General features: G+C 46.0%; 1 protein-coding gene across 3 annotated transcripts in view; it reads right to left on the bottom strand.

The window, feature by feature from the left end:
- Positions 1-21,060: 21,060 nt before the first annotated feature.
- Positions 21,061-23,053, bottom strand: part of LOC144102620 (uncharacterized) — a 36,695-nt gene continuing 34,702 nt past the window's right edge. For 2 of the 3 annotated variants that reach the window (XM_077635844.1, XM_077635856.1), the window contains exon 9: positions 21,110-21,249. In XM_077635844.1, the coding sequence (XP_077491970.1) occupies positions 21,118-21,249 (132 nt within the window). In that variant the 3' untranslated portion in view covers positions 21,110-21,117. Of the gene's footprint in view, positions 21,250-23,053 lie in introns of all 3 variants that reach the window. The other variant, XM_077635848.1, reaches the window with a different exon arrangement.

The raw sequence follows: 23,053 nt of genomic DNA, 5'->3' as shown, positions 1-23,053 counted from the left end.
TGCAGAAACTCCATAATTTTTTTTGATGGATCCAGTCGTGCTGTTTTTGTTTGGTGGTAGACCAGTGCAGCACTTGAGGCTCGTTAGATGATGTCTGAGGGTCGCCGGAGGAGACATCAGAAAAGCCGAGAAGCGGCAACCGAAAGAGGACAGGCATGATTCCACAGCCATCTGTTGTTGTCGTTCCTCTTCTTCTGTCGCTCGCGCCACGTGTGGGTGTCACGGGACTCGTGAAGGCGAATTTGTTTTCTTTTCTTGTCGTTTAGCATCTGAGGTACGAGAAAAGTGACGAACTAGCGATCGTGTTGGGAAAACTTGCGTGCGAACGAATATCTGATAGGAGTGTTTCGGTTTACACTTCATAAAATGAGTCACCTCTACAGATCTCAAGTGAATAAATTTTCCGTGCATCAGTTCGCGCCATTCACACCCTCAGAGTGGCTACGCGCTTGTTAAGGACTGCACAATAATACTTTTACAACTGACATCTGCGCTAGAAAATTATTCAATGAATTTTGGTCCCGTTAGCATAAGGCTGCTGCATTTTTGGGCACATGTTTGGAAATTTGTAATATATTTCCTTCGTGTGCTCGATGCTCTCGTGAAAGTACCCCGTGCGGAGGTTTGAAGTGGTTCTACTAAGCGGTAAAGCCCCGTGGTAAAATTCTTAACCCTTTCAGGCTTATAGGATAATGGAAAGTTGTGCGAGTTGGTTTTGCTTCGAAAACAGCAGTAATTGTAATGTCATGTCATTACTTTTTGATAGCAGTAATTTGTAATGTAATTTAATTACTGCTGTGGGATTTCTAGGAAAGTAATTAGTAATGAAATTTAATTACTTTTCCAAAGTAATTTTTCCATGTATGATTTCTAAGAAAGTAATTAGTAATGAAATTTAGTTACTTTTCAAAAGTAATTTTGCCATGTATGGTGTGTGCTCAGCGGCTGCCTACTTGTCGGTGTCCTTAAGTTGTTACGCAAACGATGATACACACCCAGTTTCCTACACGTGACAATGTTCATGAGAAAAAGGAATATTGTGACAAAGACGACAAAGCTGGCAGTGGTGCGGTACAGAGCACTCGCTACAGAGCACTCGGCCATTCCCTCCATGCAAATTATATCTCTGCCATCGTTCATCGCTCCTCACTCTTTGGTCGGCCACCACGTAACAATATTATACACCACACAGCATTTGCATGGAGGGAATGGCCAAGAGCATTTTCCATTTGGTTTTCGTGTTAAAGGAGTATAGGCACATAATTGTGGTGGCATGTTTTCTTCTCTACAATGATGTGGAAAATACTACTACACATGAATCACCATGTAATATTTGCCCACGGCCGCTAAATAATTTATAATTTTTTCTGTCATGCTGTTTCGGTTTCAACGGCCGAACAATGGCGGCGACGTCCAAGAGTGATATGTGTCACGTGAGCCATAGAAAAACGCCCATATAATCACTGCTTCATCGTTATAAATTACTGCAGTGCTGAAGCCAGCCTTCCTCAAGAGCCGGAATGACAACTAATGTCGAAGCAGCGATTATATTGCAGTTTTTTCATGCCTCACGTGACCTGTAGGCACACATTGGCGTCACAGTCCTCATTCGGCTGTTGAAACTGAGACCGAAACAGCACGAGAAAGAAATGCGATTATAAATTATTCAGTGGCTTTAGAAGAATACCAGGTGGTAATCCATGTTTAAAAATGCCTTACGCATCATTACAAACAAAAAACAAGCACCCGAAAGTTAGGTGTCTATACTCCATTAATTCTTTAGACCCACCATTCTGCTCACTGATTTTGCTTTGCAGTTCATCTCCTGAGTGACTTAGCGATATCACCTGTGAATCGCAGATTACTAAGGTGTTCTCCATTAACTCTTATCCCCAACAGTTCCCAATCCAGGCCTCGTAATAGGGCAGGTATTCCTAAAAACCTGCTGTTTACAGGAGGCACTTTGTTGCAGAGGAGGCATTGTGGAGACTAATTTTTTTGCATGATTGGTGATGTTTTAGACACCGCAGTCCAAGACTTCTTTAGCACAGTTTGGCATTGACACTGTTGCTTCCATCATTGGCAAAACGCCATCCAATGAAAGTAATGCCTACATGGAAGCTGAAGACAGCTAAACCTGTACTGTTGGAAAAAACTGCATGCGTGCTAGACACTTGCTTGTTCACTCAAATACGGCCTAATAAAGCAGCTGGGACACGGGACCTGGCTTACATGCCTTCGAGGCTGCACTCGTAGCTATGTGATTAAAAGTTTCGCCTGCGCATTATTAATAGAGCAGCTGGGACCCGGGACCTGGCTTATATGCCTTCAAGGCTGTGCTAGTAGCCATGTGATTAAAAGGTTTCACCTGCGCATTCTTTGAAATGCCCCAGGTGTCATCTTTTACCAGGTCAATGGATATACTCAGGCTGGTTTCAGTTTTGGCATATTATTACGTAGCGACCAGCCAAATAATAAGCGGCGATGAATGATGGCAGTGAGATGATTTTAATGGCCACTCGCCTATAACGCGACCTTTCCGTTGCCACACCACTGCCAGCTTCGTCGTCTTCGAGACAATGTTGCCGCTTTGCTCATAGTTTTTCCGCAGTGCCACGAGGTACGCCTTAACGAGGCTTTACTGTACCTGTGAGTACTAAGGTTGCTGAATTTGATGCGTCTCAATGTGAAATCTGAACCGATTCATACACCTCCTGCATTCATACGCCCATGAGCCAACTATAAAATTGAAGTTCTGATCTATTGCTATGCGATGCGTTCAGAACAGATGCTGCCCTTGATGGTCTCACAGATAACTTTGACCACAATGACAACACAGGCATCAAAGGTTGCCTCCAAACTATAGCTCCCCACCATTCATGACATGTTTTCCGCTGCTCTACTGTCTTTTTCCACAGTGGCCCACTCATAACTCACCCCAGTTCTGACTTCGGGGCCAATCCAGCAAACAAGTCTTACGCAGTGCTGTTCGGATGGACCTTATGGCCATGCCACTGCTCTAATTACACCCCACCACTTTCGCTCGGCCCCATGGCGAATGGGAAGGAGGAAGTTGGAGCACCATGAAAGCCAAATGTACAACAAGGACGTAGTAGAGTGGCCTCACTCAAAGCTCTTGCCCTGAGCTCAAACAGCACAGGTACTTCTGGTTGAGCTTACAACTTTGTCATGCCCGAGCTGACAGCCCACCAGCCACACATACCGTAACAAATTTTAATTACACATGCCAACAATGCCAGATCTATTAAGATATGGAAGAAGACGTTAAGCCAGATATGGTCTAACCAACCCAAAATTCTTACCACTGTCAAGTAGATGACCTCGATTCTCTTCGGCAATGCATCCAGCTCATTACTGTTCACAGCTATGGTAAATTGTCATTTTTACCTCCCAGATTTTCTCATCAAGAGGCACAAGGGCAATTGGTTAACTGTCTGGTTCTTGGGACCAAGTGACATTAAGCAATCACTACAAGTTCTGGGCAAACACTCCCTGAAGAGGCCACCGAAAATCTTGCACCAAAGTTGCAAATTATACTGTTTGAAAGGGCACTACTTTTTATTTATTAACATTGCATAAGGCTTGTTAGCTGGATTGGCCCCGCAGTCAGAACTGAGGTGAGTTATGAGTGGGCCACTGTGGATAAAGACAGTAGACATGTATTAAAACCTCCTGCCACAGAGTTTTTTCAGAAAAGGCAAACTGAAGAGTTAAAAACATAACAGAGCGGAAAACGAGGACTTCAAGGGTAGAAAGCACAGCACAAGCGTTTGTCCTGTGTTTTCTACCTTTGAAGTTCCTGTTTTCCGCGCTGTTAATTTTTTAAATATGCATCACCAACTCGCCCGCGCTTGTCCTCTGTTTTCTACCCTTGAAGTCCCCGTTTTCTGTGCTGTTAATTTTTTGAATATGTATCACCAACTCGCCCGCCTTGCTATCGTGTTGAAGAGCTATACTATTCATCCACATCCTTGAGGTTTTTTTCCTCCCATAATTCCTACTGCACTAGAAGCCGTGTGATGGTGCTTGAATCTGAATGCCACACACCCATATGCATGCAGCACACATCCTTTACCAGCATAGCATCACGTAAGATCATGCCAATGCCCCATTTGGGGACAAGGGGTGCAAGCACATAGAACAGTAGGAAAAAACGCACACACAAATGTTGCGTGAGTCACTCCTGTGCTCTATCTTTTGGGCTGCATGTCTCAAGATGAACAACCCCTTCCCCATTTTCCTCAAAAAGTGAAACTACAACAGATATCTACTCCTAACTTGTGAAAACAAAACGACAAACATAGAAGGAAGAACATAAACATGTATTGTCCTTGTCTTTCCTTGTATTCTTCAATTATGGGAACTGTTTATGGGGGTTTGACGTCCCAAAGCAACTCAGGCTATGAGAGACGCCGTAGTGAAGGGCTCCGGGAATTTCGACACCTGGGGTTCTTTAACGTGAATTATGGGAACTACTTCCTCGTTTAGCTACCTGTCCTACCTACGTTCGTCTGTGACTTCTCGCCTCTCGCCACTGCTTGTCTCTAGGGGCACAAACGCTGCCAGTTTCACAGCAGGAGGCCTACTTTCAAAATTATAATTTGCTAGATCCATGACAGCCTAGTTGCTTTGTTCAGTATACAGGAAGGCTTTGTTCATTGGGGGTCTGCAGGTGAAAGCTGTTGTCTTAATAGTGAATGTTACCACATTTCCTTTTTTATTCTTTTTCTATGTAATGGTTAGGACAAAAACTGTTGCCAACCCAATGCAAAGGAAGTAGCCACATAATCATAAGGTCTCTTCCATTTGGCTGCACTTTCTGCACTAGTTCAAGAAGTGCAGCACAAGTTCTAGGCTGGCTTGCACTCGCCGAAATGGAAGCGCAGCTGCGGTGCAGCAATATGGCGGTGCCCATGTGTAGGTCGAAGAAGCGGAGAAGGTATGACACTAGTTATTTAAATAAATGATGACAGTTCTTTGCTGAAAGGTTTATGGCTTATGGGGGTTTAACGTCCCAAAGTGACTCAGGCTATGAGGGATGCCATAGTGAAGGGCTCTGGAAATTTCGACCACCTGGGGTTCTTTACCATGCACTGACATCACAGTACACGGGCCTCTAGAATTTTGATGGAGGCAAAATTCTAGGGGCCCGTGTACTGTGCGATGTCAGTGCACGTTAAGGGAGCATAGAGACCTAATTTTGGTGGCATATTTTATTCCTTATAATGAAGCGGAAGACACTACAATGCATGAATCACGATGTGGTATTCGCCTACGACCGCCAAATAATTTATAATAGAATTTTTCTGTTATGCTGTTTCAATTTAAACAGCCGAATGAGAGCTGTGACGACAAAGAGAGGTTTTTGGTCATTAGAGGCATAGAAAAACTGTGATATAATTGCTGCTTTATCGTTTTAATTTACTGCACTGCTGAATGCAGCCTTCCTCAAGAGGAGGAATGACAACAAATGTAGAAGCACCAATTATATTGCAGTATTTCACGTCTCACATGACCTACAACCTCTCTTTAAGGTCACAGTCGTCATTCAGCTGTTGAAACTGAAACCGCACGAGAAGGAAATTCAGTTATAAATTATTCAGCAGCCGTAGGAGCATACTATGTGATAATCCGCGTATAATAATGCCTTACACCTCATTTCAAAAAAGGTTGGTTTGGTATGGTGGTTTAACTTCCCAAAGCGACTCAGGCTATGAGGAACAGTGTATTGAAGGGCTCCGGAAATTTCGACCACCTGGGGTTCCTTAACGTGCACTGACATCGCACAGTACACGGGCCTCTAGAACTTCACCTTCCATCAAAATTCGACCCCCGCCGCTGGGATCGAACCCATGTCCTTCGGGTCAGCAGCTTCCTTAAAGAACACCAGGTGGTCAAAATTTCCGGAGCCCTTCACTATGGCGCCCCTCATAGCCTGAGTCGCTTTAGGGCTTTAAACCCCCATAAACCATAACCTTTCAGCAAATAACTGTTATCATTTCATTAAATAACACGTGCCATACCTTCTCTGCTTCTTCGACCTATACATGTAGGAGCTGAGTGAGACGTCATAATGAAAACCTAAGCGGTCAAGTCGAGTCGCATGGGCAGTATTTCAGCGCTAATTCGTAAGCCGCCTGTGTGTATACATGCAACAATTTTTTTTCTGTGAAACGACGATTTCCTTGAGCAGGTTCATGGTAAGACTTCTTTGCGATTTGCTGCTTGAAAATTATTCCAAGTGTTTCAGGATTTTGGTGGTCGTTGTTGTTGGCAGCAATTTCGTGACGACAGCAAGGCTATCAGACAATCGGGCCTGCACTCGACCATTCGTTTTGGAAGCGGCCAGTGCCAAGCTGCATTTGTAACTGTCTGAACTGATGCTGCATGCTGCCGGCACCACCGCGGAACTTCACAGAACTAGTGCAGAGAGTGCAGCCAAATCAAAGAAACCTATCATGACCACAATCTTAACAAAGTGGTAGTTTGGGCTTGTTGGTATAGCATACTAGAAGGCATAGCGCAGCACAAAGGGACAAAGAAAAAGAGCACACAGGAGGAGCGCTTATCCTGTGTGCTCCTTTTATCTGCCCCAATGTGCTGTACTGTCTTTTTCTAATATCACCACAATGACCTGTCACACACTACAGCAGTGCCTTGTGAGCTTTATGCACATCACAAGCTTCCAAACAGTCAAATGACATCATGCACATTGTCCAGTGTTCATCTCTTTAAGGCCTCTTTGCAGCATAAGCTGTAAAAAGGTCTTAAGATTAGAGGCCTTAAAAAGGAAGCTTGCTTTTCCAGTTGCCTCGTGCGCTCTATGCTTGTTGGCCACCTAAGTCCAAACACCTTCCCCACGTAAAACCGATGTTTGGTGCAGGTGGCACAGCACTCATTTCAAAATTATCACAGAAGGTGGAGGGCTCACCTTGTGGCGCCTTAAAGCCTTTGCTGCCTCAGCATTTTAACGTCCCATTTGTTCAGCCTCTGCGCCAACAAGTGAACGCCGGACTCGAAGCAGGTATCGAGAAGGCTCGTGCATACCAGAAAACTGCCTGCCAGTTTTTCAAGAGCTGTTTTCTGAAATAAATATGAATGTAAAAGAAGAACATGTTTCGCTCTGCAGACACCAAAGCGTAATCGCTTATCTCGCCGCAATTTTTGCACCTGCTTTAAAAAGCGAATTGTAACAAGAGCACACAATTGTAAAGTGCAATTAAGTCAACATTCAACAAACTTTCCAGCCACGGGGTCACAAAAAAATCGGACCGCGTACAAAACTCATCGCACAAACGGTTAGTTAAACTCACGACCGGCTTTATTAGTGGTTCAACTGGACTGTTGTCAAAAGTCTCCCGCCTATTTTCGGGAGCACGCAAAAGCTGGTAATGCGTGTTTTACATGACCATGAGTTACGTTGGGCTGGGTTGACAAAAAATATAAAAATACGCTCAGCGCTTGCTCTTTTCCGTAGACCCGCACAGAGCTTTTGAGCAGAACTTACGATAAAACAGATGAGTCTTTCCCTCCGGGCCTTTGGGTCCACTGGCGGGCAAGCGGGCTCCGTGCTAGTCCTGGGTTATCTGCTAACACAAAATATTCGGGCGCGAGGAAGTTGACAACGGAATGCTGAGTGTCAGATAACTGGCAATCACTCAGTATGTGCATGCCAAAAGATAGAAAGAACAAATTACGTGCAACACGATCGCACGCCCATCCCGCCGACCGGCCTTAGTGCTACTGAAAAGCAATGCTCGGCTCGGCTCTAACAGCAAAAAAATTGCCAGGCGTGACGTCTTCTTTTCAAACCGGATGCGACGTCATGGGTTGAAATAACGCTTTCGTTATTTCGACCTGGTTGTAGCAGTCACTGCCCAGTCGAGCTGACTGTCCGGCTGGAAGCCGGCCGACACCACTGCAGTAGATGCCGATCGAGCCGAGGGCAACCGATTATTCTACCCGGAGTCGAGCCGAATGCATAGCCGAGCACCAAACTTCCCAGACTGCTCTGCCTGCTACACAAGTAGCTCCCGAGGCTCTCCACCCACACCAAAGGCCAGCCCGGAGGGTCCAGTGTTCACAGCACGAAGTCGCCGCAGAGCAGCAAGGTACACGGGAGTCGGTATCGACCACGGGTCACTTTATTCGAAACTTACTGGTGAACGCCTGTTTAAATGATTTCCCACAGCATGTGCCGGTCGCAGCGAAGCTTGCTAGAGGCCAATAAACCCTAGAGACGTGGCAGCTTTTGGGACATTATACCACCTTGTCCATACGGGTATGCGGCCTAATGTAACGATTCCATCCCAGTTCTATTCCTTTTTCACCTTTGTTACTGGATTAAGCCGTTCCTCTCACAGTGATCGGCGTTTCGGAGCTGACGGCACCTAACGAAAAAGGTCGTCCCTCTCTACCGGCCCAAGGCTTTGCGAAGTTTGTTGCCCCACAGAAAAAAATAAAAGAATCCAAAATTGTGCATCCTTTAATCGCGAACCGGAAAAAGTCGCCATGTTCACAAAGGTGAGATGTTATTCCCTTAGATTTTGGTGCGCGAAATGGTCTTCTTTGCTCGAAAATTGTTGTGCGTAATCAGCCCCCTTTTTTATGACTGGGACGCACGTACCTAAGCTTGCCGGGCGCTGAGAAGTACCGTCTTTGCCAAAAGTGATCAGGCAATGACGGTTTGTTTTTTAGCCGCGTCGCGAAACAGTTATGTCAGCCCTTGTGCACTGAATCTGCGTAAAGTAAGGCGAACCGTTGCCCTCACGTTATGACGCCTTTCGGTCTTTAGGGGTGCCGTAAAGGCTCCGTTGTACGGTTGAGAGGCAAAAACCTATTGCTCGTCTACACTTTTGGCGAAGGGGATACGTAGTTGTTGACTTGTCGCGGTTCTGCATCACGTACGCCCTCAGGAGTACGCGATATAATGCGTGCACACTTTCATTAACTGAAGTCAAGAAGTTGCCTCCCCCTGCACCACAGAAATGTCCTGGTAAAAGGCACCAATAAAAATGTACACAGATGGAATAGGTGTCTCAGGTATCATGCGGTACAAGTTTTTTGAAGGGTTAAGAAGTATTTTGCCGACACCTTGCACAGGTTTAAAAGTATAAAGAATTACTCTAAAGTACGAAGAATTAGTTTAATTTCACAAAGTAAATGCGCAAGTACTGCTGCAGATCCTCCGTCTAAACCGTGCTCCACGCGCGCAGTGGCATGCAGGCACGCGCCCCACCTTGCTCCAAATCGCGCAACTGCGCGCGTGCAGCAGGCATGCGTTAATCCGCTATATACATACGTCTACGCTAACACGTCTCCTCTGTGCGAAAGCTATCTAAGATTGATATTCTTTTCACCTTAAAGCCCCACCACTTGTACAGAAGGCTTATCGTGCTGTAGTCTATATATTTATACTCTCAAAACAAACGTATGCGCGAAAAAAACTGCCTTCATCCTGGTACACCGCGATGGGATGGCAGCGCCATTACAGAAGGATTCTCACTGTGCCTGCCGAGTGGTCTTGCTGCGACTCTGCACTCTCCACGTCGTCCTCATCCCAACAAGGAAGACGCTGAGCACTCGTAACGGCCGCGAAAATGCCGGTGGCGCCTTCCGCCCTTGAGTGATAAACACCACGCCGTTTGATATGGCGCGCTGTTTCTAACTCTCGATACGGTATCCGTTACAGCACTTCTCTTTGCGCTGTGTAGTGTTGCGGCGAAATCACTGGACCAGCAAAGAAGCAGCGCAATTATTTCTTGACGGAGACGCTTATTTCTGTGAGAATGTGACCTCACATCACGATTGATAACATGGTAGCTAGTCATAAAGTGTCCCCGTTAGGGAGCACCCTTGGGGCCGGAAAGGGCATCGATGTTTTTGGAGCTAACTTTGTTGCATGCATAGTCCAAGTGTACGATTATTTTCAGTGTTCACGAAACGCGAAGTTTGGCTGCCGAGCTCACGAAGCCTTCGCCTCGCCAAGCGCGAAAACGCAACATACTGGCACTGTCGTCTTCTGAGTCCCGGATGGAGCAAAATTACACGGCCAGTATTCCTCTTTCGCCTTCTATTTTTTTTTTCCATTTCAGTCGACGACGAGTTCTGAGCCTATACGGTCGTTCCGGCGACGGTGGCCACGCCACGCGGCCTCTTCCTGAAGCGGCGAGCCGGTGATCGCTCTGCGCGGCGCGTGCAATCGCAGTGGTTAGGAGCGTAAGATACGCGTCAAAAATCAGCATATTCTGTTATTCTACTATGTACGAACATTCCAAACAGGAAGCATGTCGTTTCTTCCAAATACGTAAACAGTTCAAAAAGCAGTGAATAAGTGAATTCTGCAGTTTGGTAACGAGTTTCAGCCCAATGACCTGTCTCAGCGGCGTACTCTGTTGACGCCACGACACCGTGTCGTCAATGCATTCCTGTTCGGAGTTTTGCTCATGCGACCAACGTAGCGTGTTACAGCTGCATGAAAACCGTGCAGTGCTTAAACACTGAGCTGATATGAAGAATATTGGTTATATTTTAAGGCGGACGTTTGCAGCAAACAATGATTTTTCATTAAGCTTCAGTCCATTCTGGTCTGGATTACACACGGATTTCTGGCCACAACGTGACTGCTAAATGGCAATATGAATGACAAGAACTCCACAATTGTATCTTCAGTTCTCGGACATATTGCGCGAAGTGGATGAATAACCGCAAACGCTTCTTGGCAACTGTTGTCTGCTCACTCGATCACAGTGTTTTCCCCCGTTACTCAAAAACACATTTTGAGCGCTAATTTCGACTCTATTATAAAGCTCGAATGACCCCTTGGCTGCCGCCTCAAACAACAGCTACATTGCCTCTTGTATTACAGCATATATGCAACCAACGTACGCTAGAATTAAGTCTGCAATAAAGCTCCGCCCACATTCAGGAGCACCGAACAGAGTTCCTCCATGAAAAAATGGTAAAATTTTCTGTTTACCTAAATAAGCACCCAATAATGAGCCGAAATTGCAGGCTCAAGTATTTTGATCTTTCTGGCTTGTTTGATGCAGCCCAACATAAAAAGTTAATTTTGATCTTTGTTGTAATTTTTTAAGCGATGTTTATTACCTCGGGGCATAAAAGGATATTCTCTGATTTTCTTTTCAAATGTGTCCTTATAAGATCAGCGCGCAATCAATACACATACCGTATTTAAGTTGTTCTAAGTGCGCTTTATATAATTTTTGAAAATGAAAAACCAACTAGCTCAGATGCCAATTCTGCACCAAATATAGCGTCAGACTGTCTTGGTCATTAAATTAGTTTCTTTCCGTTTTCGGGTGAGCGCCGAAAGAACAAGAAACTGAACGCGCAAAAAAAATGCAGTTCAAAGTGTTTGTCGCACTTTACTATGCTGAGTTCTCAAGCTTCAACGCCGACGGAGTTTCTGCGGCACTTGCACACTAGCGATTCCATGCTCATATCGATAAAAAATTATTTCTAGCCTGTAATGAAGCCAAACTTAAGCGTAGTATCTTATTAATAACCTAAATCATTTACTGCTGCTTATATAGATTCTAAAAGTCACACGAAAGGTGCCACAACGTCAAGAAGCCGCTTTGCTTATGTAGAGACGCACGTCATGGCATCGGCGCCATCACCGCCTCGTCCTCCATGTCGTACATCCGCCGCGCCACCTATAGGAGCTGGAATGGCTGAATAGCCACAAGGGTCCGGAATCGGGCAATGCATCTGCAAAGTCCAGCGACTCGGGCGCAGCGAAAGACGCGCCCAGTGTACGTCCGGCAGCCGGCGAGCATGAGCGACAGACGGCCGGCGCCGACTCCAAAGTGCCTCGTTCTGAACCGCGAGTCAACGCCACAACGATGGAAGCGGCCGCGCAGAAGACTGATGGAGCTGCGCCAGTAGAGGAAACCGCCCATGTCAAAGGTCTGCCGAAGCCATGCCCGTCCAAGGCGCCCAGGAAAGTCAAGGCGAGAAAAGTCTCCAGTGCACTCGAAAGGCGATTGTTAGAAAGGACGCTTAAGATTAAATTAATGTTGCAAATACGCGCTGAAGAAATAAAACGATTCAACATTCATGTGAAGGAAATACAAAAGGATATATTTACAAAAACTTATATACACGCCAAAATACATACTCGCAAATTCGCACACCGCTCGCGCACTCGCACCGTCGAGCATCGCACACACACTGTCGTCCCTTCTCGTCCGTCCCTTGGCTGAGTCGCCTCCCAGCGCCGCAGGGTATACCGCGCACTTGCAGTGCACCGGAAGCGCGCACACACACACACACACACACGCAAACACACACGTGCACACGTGCACGGGCCCACTTGAAAGGAGACGCCGCGCGGCTCTCCAGTTCGTACTTCGGGTGGCGGGGCATTGACCGCAGCCCATACGACTACACCAATAGGCTAACGAAGCGGGCGCTCATCGGTTTTTCGCAGAACGGAGGGTGGCGCCAAGGACGCCCCCGCACCGAAAGCACACATGTGGACACAAAAGAACGCTCGCTGCACGGAAAGACACTCGCGGAGAAAAACATGTATATGAGAAATGGCCCTTACACGAACTAGGCGAGAAACTGCGATGCAGTATGCGAACGATCGCCTGATTCCGCTAGCATGCATTGCAGAAAACAAGTCCAACTTTCACCTCCACAAATGTGTTCTCGAACTTCCGGGCGACAACAAAGTTTTGGTTGCCGCGCGCATCCTGGAGGTTCGCCCTCGATAGTATATGTAAGGCTAGCGGAAATGGAGGTGGCGCCGTCCAATGAATACAGTAGGGATTGAAGTTCCAGGAGCCTGGTGGAATGGTGGCTAGGAAGTTCATGGCTGAATATGAAAGCGTGTGATGAAGCTTCGAAAGCTTTCAAGACCACAGGCTAAAAGTCATTAGCTGAATGCTTTAAAACTATCAAAACTCGTGAACGTTAACAAGGTCACTTTCAAGCAGAGCATTTCGGCTTGTGCTCGTGTACTTCACTAGGCGGGCCAAGGGATCCTGTGCGTACGACGCAGCATGAGAACTTTTACACGACATGTGGCACGCATGTGGTGTACAACATTCCTCACACTGTTTGGGATCTACTGACGGAGCAAACTTGCCTCGCCACTGCCGTGAGTGTGGCTGCTACTACCCGCTGTTAAGCAAAGTAAGCTTTCTTGGCAGAGGCAGGGGCAAAGAAGAGAGCGAAATTCTGGAAGCATACTTCCTCTGTGTGCATCGTGATGATTGCATTAGCGTAACTTCGGTCTGCTTGCTCGAAAAATAATTTGAGTTTTAGATAACTGGCGATAGGTTTGCTGTCTCTCTTACTTTTTCATTTTCGGGTGATTGATGCTAGATGCATGCGCTGAGCATGCCCTGTTAGCCTTGCCGAGCAACGTATTTTCACCAATAAAAAAAGCGCAGTTAACAGTCCAGTCGTCGTGTCTGTGCATTCTTTCCTCATCCTTCGTCAACTCGACCGGCTCTGCTCTTAAATTTATATATGTTCTGTTGGAGCATAATCACAGTGTAGCAGCCCATTGAGTATGCCTTACGCGACACTAAAATGCCATGCTGTTAAATGAGTTGTCATTTTAGAAAAAAACATTGCTGAGCGGTAGACATTAAATATGGAATAAACTAGCCTTTTATGCTCGTGTCGTTCCAGACCTTCGCGGTTATTTTCAAGGGCTGTATTTGTAAGCTGTCTATTTTCCGTTGTTCATCTCGCGTCCGTATGGTCCGGTGTCTTTGGTCACTCAGATATACCCGTAGCTTTGAAGCGTCTGTGGAAAGCGACACGGCCATTGGGCGGTTGGCGACCGGACCGAACCATTGGCTGGCATTGACTGCGATATGCGACCACTGGTGAGGTGTATCGCAGCGCTCCGTCAACAGCAGGCGGCAGGACGTGCCCGCTGGCTGCCATTGGTTCTGATATGCATGCAGCCAACGGTGAGGTTTGGTCGCCTTCTACCCAATGCCGGGGTCGCTTTCCTCAGACGCTCGGAAGACGCGGGTATATGAGTGACCAATAACAGAGGACGAGAGACGGATGCGAAATGGACATTTTAGAATGGACAGCTTATACAATACTGCCCCTGATGCTGAAACGCGGGCGCGGAATGCTTGGCCGTTTTGGCTTTCATGGCTGCGCAGGAGAGGCGGGCCACCGGTACGTTCCACGTAGCATCTACCTCCGTGTGCGCTAACGACTGATTTGACAGCCGCAATCGGCACGCAACCCCTGCCTAAGCGATTGCTGGACGAGGAAAAACAGTCGCCCGCAAACACTAGGGAGTCGGAACTAATCGTCTTCGGCGGGCCAGAAACCAATGCGCGCAACAAGCAAGAACGGAGAGCGGTAGCTCCCTAGGAAATGATATGCGACGCGCAAGCTTGACTGAGGCACAACGTAAAGCAGACGGACAGAATGTTGCTGGCACGAGAACCACCACAAGAAATCTCCAACCGCTGAATTTCGTCTTTGGAAAGTACCTTCGCAGTGTTCATTGTCTAGACTTGGTGGCACCGTTCAGCTCCATGAGCCTGCAGCTCCACGAATCTTAAATATTGGTATGCTGGAGGCTGTGTTCGGGCAGCGTGATTGTGTGTATGCAGCGTAACGTGTAAGCTGAGCGTGCATCGCTTCGACTGTCACTTTTGTTCCTTTGCAGAGTATAGACAAGGAACCGGGAGTTTCTATTGCTATCATGCTGCATCAGTTATCTTCATCACTGGGGCAGCCCAGGTAGCCAAACCATTAACTCCTAGCTCGAAGAGACCTTCAAGCACTCGTGTATAACTGCAATGCAAAAGTACCCGAGGTCACACAAGAGAAACGATCCTCGGTTTAGACAGGAGGAGAGATATCCGTCCTTTTTTCTGTGATGAACCAGAATCCGAAAACATTCAAGAGCAGGGCTTCTCAAAACTTCCCAGTGCAGTTCGTGTGGAACAGCAGCGGTCGCCCAGTCCCCCATTAGGGTTCTTGTAGCAGTTCTGGTGGTCTAAAGATCTGAACAAGCAAGCCGAACAGTGATCTCTGTGTAAACAGTCAAGAAACTCAACAGCGCACATACAGACTTCAATGCCAAGGTAGGTGTATAGATACAAGTGCCTGCACACAGGCGCTCGCGCGCGCATCGGAAGCGGGGTCCGGTTTGCAACAATCGAAGGACAGGGGCTTCTCGGTGACTCTTTTTTTCATGGCCTGAAGCTCTTTTAGGTTCCCGGAATTTTTCTTCACGGTTTGAGTTGCCCTTTCAGGGCCCCCCCCCCCCCCCCCCTCCCCCCATCAACACCATCTATACCAACGTTTTTAGAGCTCTATACTAGTCTAGAGGGTGTTCCCCAGCCCGTACCTCTGTACTTTCTTATCCCTCTCCCGGTCCTGATATTCCCGCTAATCGCAGCTGAGGTGCTTCAGGTTTCGATGGCAGATGCCGCGGCTGTTTTCCTTTTTCCCTTTCTTTTAGATAGATAGATAGATAGATAGATAGATACTTGAGGCCTTGCCCTTTGTAACGGGTGGGCACCACTAGGTTGTTTTTTCTTTCTTCAATAAATAGCCACTAACATGACAACTCGAGAGGGGGAGCGAGCCAGCACCAGAAGCATGGAGATGCATGCCTGTTTTCGACGCCCGTTCCGCCGCGGCGCGCAGGTTGGTGCTTGTGCGCATGTGTTGCAAGCGGCCGCCACAAGGATCGCTAGCGACCACCTCAATAGAAAGGAGGAAAAAGAAAAAAGGTAAGGGCAGCAGGTTTCTGGCGCACACGCAGGCAGCTTTCTAAGGAGGCGATGGTTTAGCGTACGCACGCAATTTTCTGGAAATAGCGTATCGTCTTTGCAGGGCTTACGGGGGCAACATGGCGGCACCCTGCTTGCCCACTTCGGTTCTAAAATACCTCTTCATTGCGTTATTCGGCGCTCAACTGGCTTTAAATGGTTGCATTGGCTTCCGATTCTTGTTTTCTCACTCGGACACAATGCTATATGTGATAAGTTGTCGGTAATTTTGAGATAGCAGTCTATTTTCAAGCCTGTAAGCCTAACAACAGACTGTTTATGCTGTCGTCATGGCAACGGTCATTTGTGCCATGTTTGTATGGCTATTTATTTAGAAGTTTCGGTTTCGCACATGTGTGAGAACTGAAACTGAAGAGCAGTACAGCGAGAGGGAAGTTCTAAAGCCCCTAGATACGCTTTGTTTTTAGAAAAGCTCATGAAGGGACTTTGGAAGTCCTTTTCTGACGTGCGGTGGCACTAGGTGCTTACTCAAACGTGGCTGAACTTGGGTTTTGTTTGTCCACTGAGCGCCTGTTGCGGAACGGTCCGCAAACGCTCATCTAAAAGCGTCGTTCACGGCTTGGATTTAGCGTGCGCAACCGTCTTGCGTGTTGCGTACGCAAATGTTATACTAAAACTGTCTATTGTTTCGAAAATTACGGTCGTGATCGCTTCTGTATCGAGTTTCAAATGTAGTACTTGCCCAGAAGATGGCACGATCAAAAAAAGGGATATGGCAAATGGAGCATAAAGAGAACATTAAAAAATAATCGCTTCACTAGCAAGATGGGCAGTGATAAACCGGCACGATGAAGCGCAAGCTTCACGAAACCTGGTGAGAGGATCAGTGCTGAATCCTTTGATGTAGACGGCTCAAGTACGACTGGCTACAGTCTGATCAACTTCGCCATTCTCCGCAGCTTGTTGCAAGACGTCGCTTGAATAAATAGCGCAAGGGAGGAATAACTTTGGAAGAAGCTATTGACAGGTGAGGCAGTTTGGCATCCTCTATAATTGTCACCTACAGCGAAAGCGATGCTCTAAATGCGCTCCAGACATCCAGGCGTACTGCTGGACGTCTTTGAGGTAAATTAAAAGCTAGTTTATGCACTTCGTATTTGGGGAAAATGGGTGGCATCTGGCCGCACCTTATGTGTTTTGTAATATTGCCCTCGACAGCATGGATGGAAAAAGAGCGTGTTGACTGGACAGAATTCTCTCTGCTGACAGCAAGGAAGACTGAATAAAAAGAAACACTAAGAAGGGTTTGACACGTGCAAAAAAGTCATGAGTATGCAAACATAAAGCTTCATTTATCTCAAATTGCGTTTTTTATGAATTGCTCAGATTCAAGGTACCTTTTCTCATGAAGCATTCATCCGATTCTTGTGAAACTTTGCACATCTGTACCACATCCAATCCTATATATTCTGAACTAAAAAATATCACCGATGATATGCATAACACTGGCAAAAAGTTACACTGAAAGACACCCTGCTGTGGCTCTCTGCATGCAGAGATATTTTTGCAGCACGAACTTCAAACAGAATACGATATGTGTTTAGTTAAGATTTAGCATATTGGTATTTATAATAACTTTACCGCATATCATCTCATTCCTCATTGTGGCTGCAAAGAAAAGGTACACTGAATAATTAAACACCTGAAATTTTGGGAGTGAGACTCAGGAAAGGTAAACCATCTAGACATAAACAAAGTGTTTCATTTCATTCTATACCCAAGGGCATCTTTTGTGAGCACATGCCATTTAATGCAAATATCTGCACTCATTTCTAAAATATTACGTTCAAACTATTATGTGCCATTTACCCTACCATACCTCCTTAAAGTGTGACCATCGGTCAGTAAACGTACTTCAACAAAAATTCTTTTCTATTAGCAGTAGGCATTTACTTCTGGGAAATTGCATAGTTCTACTCTTAATGGTCACGTTTTCTGGGCTACATTGTACAGGTGCTAACTTGGAGCGTGAAGGAGGAACAATCTGCCACATTTATTGTGAACAACTACACAATGGTGTTTGGGCAAAAACCAGTGGCCCTACTAGCTCGCAGAAATGCTCAGCACTATGTGCTAGAAACAGCAAAAAAAGGGCCCTGGACTGAAAAACTAAATGGTGGTGCCAGCACTGACACAACAAATTCATCAAACGTCTCAAGCAGGTATCAATACAGATGTTTCAAAGAATCTCAGGCCAAGAATTTGAAGAGGCAGCCCAAGATGGAAAGCAGCCAGCCTAATATGAAACCAGAACTTGCATGAAACCACTGAAATTAAGGAATTCTATGAGACTTTCAAAGGTTCTCTGTTGGTGTCAATAAAACACCATGCACAAAACATTTATAAAATTTCCCTGCTAAATTTGTCTGACAGGGAAAGGCAACCAAGAATAACATTTGTTTCCAGAACGTATACATACTCTAGCGTTTCTAGCATGCCATCCCCTCTAGTCATGAGAGACAGGCTAGATGCGATGTTTTAGATGCCATGATGGGGCACAAAAGAACCTTTAAAATCAGACAGGTTGGAGGAAATGCAGGAAAACGCAGAGATAGGTACTTCAGGACCACCTAGGGTGCCGCTGAGAAGCAATCACCGTGGGCTCAAGGTTCGGAAGAGGAGGAGCCTTTAGGATGTGGTGGTAAAATCTTTATTGGATGCACTGGGGTGGTTTTTAGGGGAGAGTGGAGGGTTTCACTGCTACATTGCCTAGGTGGTAGTCCTTATTCCGGGACACCATTGACGGTAGCTGCTGACCGTGCTCTTTGAAGCAGAGCCCTCTGGGACTCCAGGTCCAAGCAGAGGACAGCGTCACCTCCCAGCCCTCTCACATTTATTCTCTTAATCAGATTTTTCTGGCAAAGTCCATACCATATGATATGTATCTGTCCACTTCACAAAGCTTGCAGTACCCAGAAAAAGTCTGGTCAATGTGTTTTAAAATTGCGGGGCTTAGAAATGACAAAGTTCGCAGCTTTCTACAGTGCCGTTTTTCAGTTCTGTCCTTTATATAATGTACAGCATCAAGTATTTTCTCTGCAATGGTCTGTAAAACAATAGTAAACATGCATCACATTGTAGAATTTTCCCATACATGCCAATAATTTACAACTGAATGTCTCCTCCAACTCAGTTTGCATTTTGGGTTCAGCAGCTGAACTGCAACTACATGTCACAAGTAGGAATGCGGTCATGTGAAGCACAAGAAAACTGCAATGCAGTAACTGTCAGCCAACTTGCCATCTTCCAGTCTCCTACAGTAAGTTGATACAAGAGGAGAGAAATTTAAAACTTCGAAGCAGTTCTTGTATGCCCCAGTGATGACATCGCTGTTCTAAATAAAGCGAGCATTAAAATTTCATACCCACTGTGATGGTCTAGTGGCCCAAGGGCAGGGGACCGAATACTGGTGGCCGCATTTTGATGAAGGCAAAATGCAAAATGTGCTAATGGGCTGGGCGATTTCTGAGCACATTAATGAAGCCTAGGTGTTCAAAATTAATCTGGATCCCTCGACTATGGCTGTCATAGCTACATTTGCAGCTTCACCATACAACACCACACAATACCATACCATATCATACCAAGATTGGGTGTCCTTGCCTTTAATACTAATTATGACTATTTGGAAGATAAAATTAAGTGTAAGGCCATAGAATATGTTGACAGTTGTCTAGACGATCTAAAAACAATGGCCAGAAAGAATAACTACACCTGAAGGCCTTTGTTGCCGAAAATTCCGCCCAGCCGCCTAAAAACGCTAAGGCACTAAAACACAGCCAATACTTGTAGCCACCCGTGCTGCAAAGAACAACAAGTACTCAGTTGTTGCCAACAGCTGTACTTTTATTTCAATAATTAATTTCGAATTCCGTCATGGTCAGCCTTTCATGCTCCATAAACATGGAGCACGGGATCAGCAAACAGCTCCTCCCTCTGCAAAGAGAGGAAAAGGAAAAGAGGTCAAAACAACACCATGAAGGCAATATTATAGTATGCGTTTGCAATACAATCCTGGATGCATTGCAATGGACGATTTCTCTTTCCCTGCTGATTTCAGAGCACACGCCACTTTTGCAGCCAAAGCGCCACTCGAAATCGCAAAGCACTAGACCTAGAGCCATCTGCATAATTTTTCAAAACAACCAAAAGAGGGGCATGACCCTCTGTACGGTCTTTGAATATGGCTACTTGGGCACTTGACATTTCACTCAGCAGCTAAGCAGCGCCAAGTCTGCTGCACTTTACAAATGAATTGTTTCGCAGTAAGGAAGTAATTACTCATTGGCATCCACCCAAGCACAGCCAAATGGCAAAGGGAGTAATTACTCCCTTATTACAAATTTATACCACCTTGGGGGATTCCCCTAAACATTTGACCAAGAATTGTTTGGCAGTTTTCATCTAATGTATATTACCACCCACAAGTTGACTCTGAATATCAGTCGGCCTCTACCTACTACATAGTTCACGCCAGCAGAAAAAGTTTACAAAAAGAACAGTGTATACAACTTTTGTCAAAAATGCACAGCGCACACTACTAGCTTCTTAGAATTGCTCTGTGGCTAATGGTGCAACCCCAAAGCACCAGACCTCTTGAAAATGGGAGGAATTCTCGTCCTCACCCCTGCAAAACTTGGCCCTTTCATGGATGCTTGCACTACGGCAAAGACCTCTGGTTGTACATTTTTGACAAAGCCTGCGATACTGTTCACAATACACCATGTAAAATTCATTGTCACACGACTATGCAATGGTTCGTCTCAATTTCTTAAGTCAGGGCCTCAGTAACATGTCACAACCTGAAGGTTTGCACCAAGAAATGGTGCAGTGTTGTGATAAAACCCATGTTTGTTTGTTTTTTCTCTAAACTAGCAAAGCCAAATATACGAAGTGTTCAAAGCTCGGCATTCTTACACCTGACTACCTCTCGATCTCTGCCAAAATGAAATGAGCAGCTTTTTGAGCCAAGCCCTGCTTAATACCAGGGCATCAATAAGTTAAATATGTCAACCAAACGACTGACAAAATTTGGCCCGAGAAGGCAGAAGGAATGCAGATCCTTGCATGCAATTAAAACCTAAACCAATAGGTACAGCAAGGCAGTGCATTTCATGATCCCAATTTAATTTCAACAGTGCAGCACTTGCATTACAAAGAAGACAAAGAAGTCCACATGCGACTTGCCAGAGCAGTGGTGCCGTGGATGGTCGAGCAGGTGGTCTCTTCCGAGCAATCCGTCACCGTACGCAAGCAATGCCTCGGAGCCAAGCGCACTACTGGACTAACCCAGGCCCGGGTCAGCAGATGGGGAGGAGATGAAAATAGCGGAGATGTGGTGGCACTGTCCCACACCTCCGCTGGAGCTGGAAACACCAACAGCACCAGCAGTAGGTGAGGTGAGACCCATTATGTTCTGAAGGAGAATATTAGCGATAAGAATTTTCTCACTAAACTGCACTCTACAGCACAAAATTTATGGTGTTCCAAACACTTAATACTCCTTCATACACTTCACACCCCTTCACTATGCTGCGCAAACTACATTCTTCTTCTCATTCACTTGTGGCCCTTCCAGCAGGTGCTATGCCCAATGACAATCTTCTCACAGCCGCACCAAGCTGAAGCTTCCCAAGCATCGAGAATGTTCATATGAGGTGGATCAGCCCAGCTTTACAGCGTCCAGAATTCCCTCCCAGTTGGCCATGGGAAAAACTCAGCAAAATATGTGCACATAAATAATCTTCAGCCGCAAATACAAAAATGCATTTCTCATGCTTGAACTTATGGATTTTGTTAATTTCTGATGCTAGGAATTTCATTTCAAAAGAAGATTTTTGCAGCCTGGTGGGTTGTGTCAATACAGTACACTCCCTTTTATACCACCATTAAAATTTTTTCGCGTTCTCAAAAGTGCCCCAAACAAAATAAGAGAATGGCAATTGTGTCCGAATAAATAATTGCCTTGCAGCGAGAATGCAGCGAGAATATATTTGAAAATGGAACATTTATTGCCTCATGCATCAAGTGAGCTAGAGAGTGAGGGCAGAAGAAAATCTCATGCCATCCTACTTACAGTAGAATCTCGGTGATACGAACACAGTTGATAACAATTTCGCGATGATATGAATTCGCAAAATTTCCCGACCAGAGTGCATTGTGTTTGATGTGCGGATTTTGCGAACTCTCTCCCAATTGCCTCTACGGATGATACGAACGCGCGAGCCGTGATCACACCCTCGAGCATTAAGCGCTGCCCGCACATTGCCGACTTCGCGATCGCTAATCCCGCGGTATGCACAGAGCACAGTGAGCGGCGGTGCATGGTCCACACACATCGCTGAAGTCGCGATCGTTAAGCTCGTGGTACGCGCCGCGTGCATACAGTGAGTGGCGGTGCGCGGCCCGCAAAAATTGCAAAAGTAGCAATCGCTAATCGTGCGGTATGCACCGCGAGTAGTGAGCTGTGGCTGCAGAGCAGCGAATAAATGCCGTCGGCCATGAACAGACCGGTGTGAATGCATTTTTTGTGCTTCTGCATACGAATTTTGTTTGTCTGGATACAAAATTTTGGATGATACGAATTTTTTCGCGACACCGTGAGATTCGTATCACCGAGATTCTACTGTATAAACAGCACTGGTCATTTTTTTTATTTTCTCTCATCTTTTTTAGCCTCTTCCGCCACAAGCGATGGTATTTGTGTTCAGAGCACTCTGAAGGTTCCCAGCTCACCAGCTGGGCGCATACCTTCTGCAGCATGGCTGTAACCAACATTACGACCAGGTGCACCACGCGTATTTCTCAATGCCACAGGCAATGCATGTACAGTGCCCGGGCGCACAAAGGGGTCGGAGGCAGGTTATCTCGCATCGCGCCGCTGGGTTTACGCCGTCCATTCACTGTAATCGATCAGCAGGGCTTAATGGCGTTCGTTATACGTGTGATTTTGTGCCATTGAAACAATGTGTAGTTTGATGGTCGCGCAGGTCTCGTTCGTTATAAGCGAAAGCTCAAGTGGGGCCATTATATGTGGGCTCGACTGTAGTGTGTGCGTGTGTTGGGTTTTATGGCGCTAAGCAGCTGAGGTTTTCATGCGCCAAACTAGGGGTATTCAGATCTCCCTGTTGTGCTGGCAGAATAGTTCTTAAAAAATCCACAATTTTCTGATGACATTTCCTTTTTTTGGGAATGAACCACTCGTTAAAAGTCTACTATTG

This window comes from Amblyomma americanum, chromosome 1 (assembly GCF_052857255.1).
Source record: "Amblyomma americanum isolate KBUSLIRL-KWMA chromosome 1, ASM5285725v1, whole genome shotgun sequence".
In the NCBI taxonomy this organism is placed as follows: domain Eukaryota; kingdom Metazoa; phylum Arthropoda; class Arachnida; order Ixodida; family Ixodidae; genus Amblyomma; species Amblyomma americanum.
This window is presented reverse-complemented; position numbering and strand designations above follow the sequence as displayed.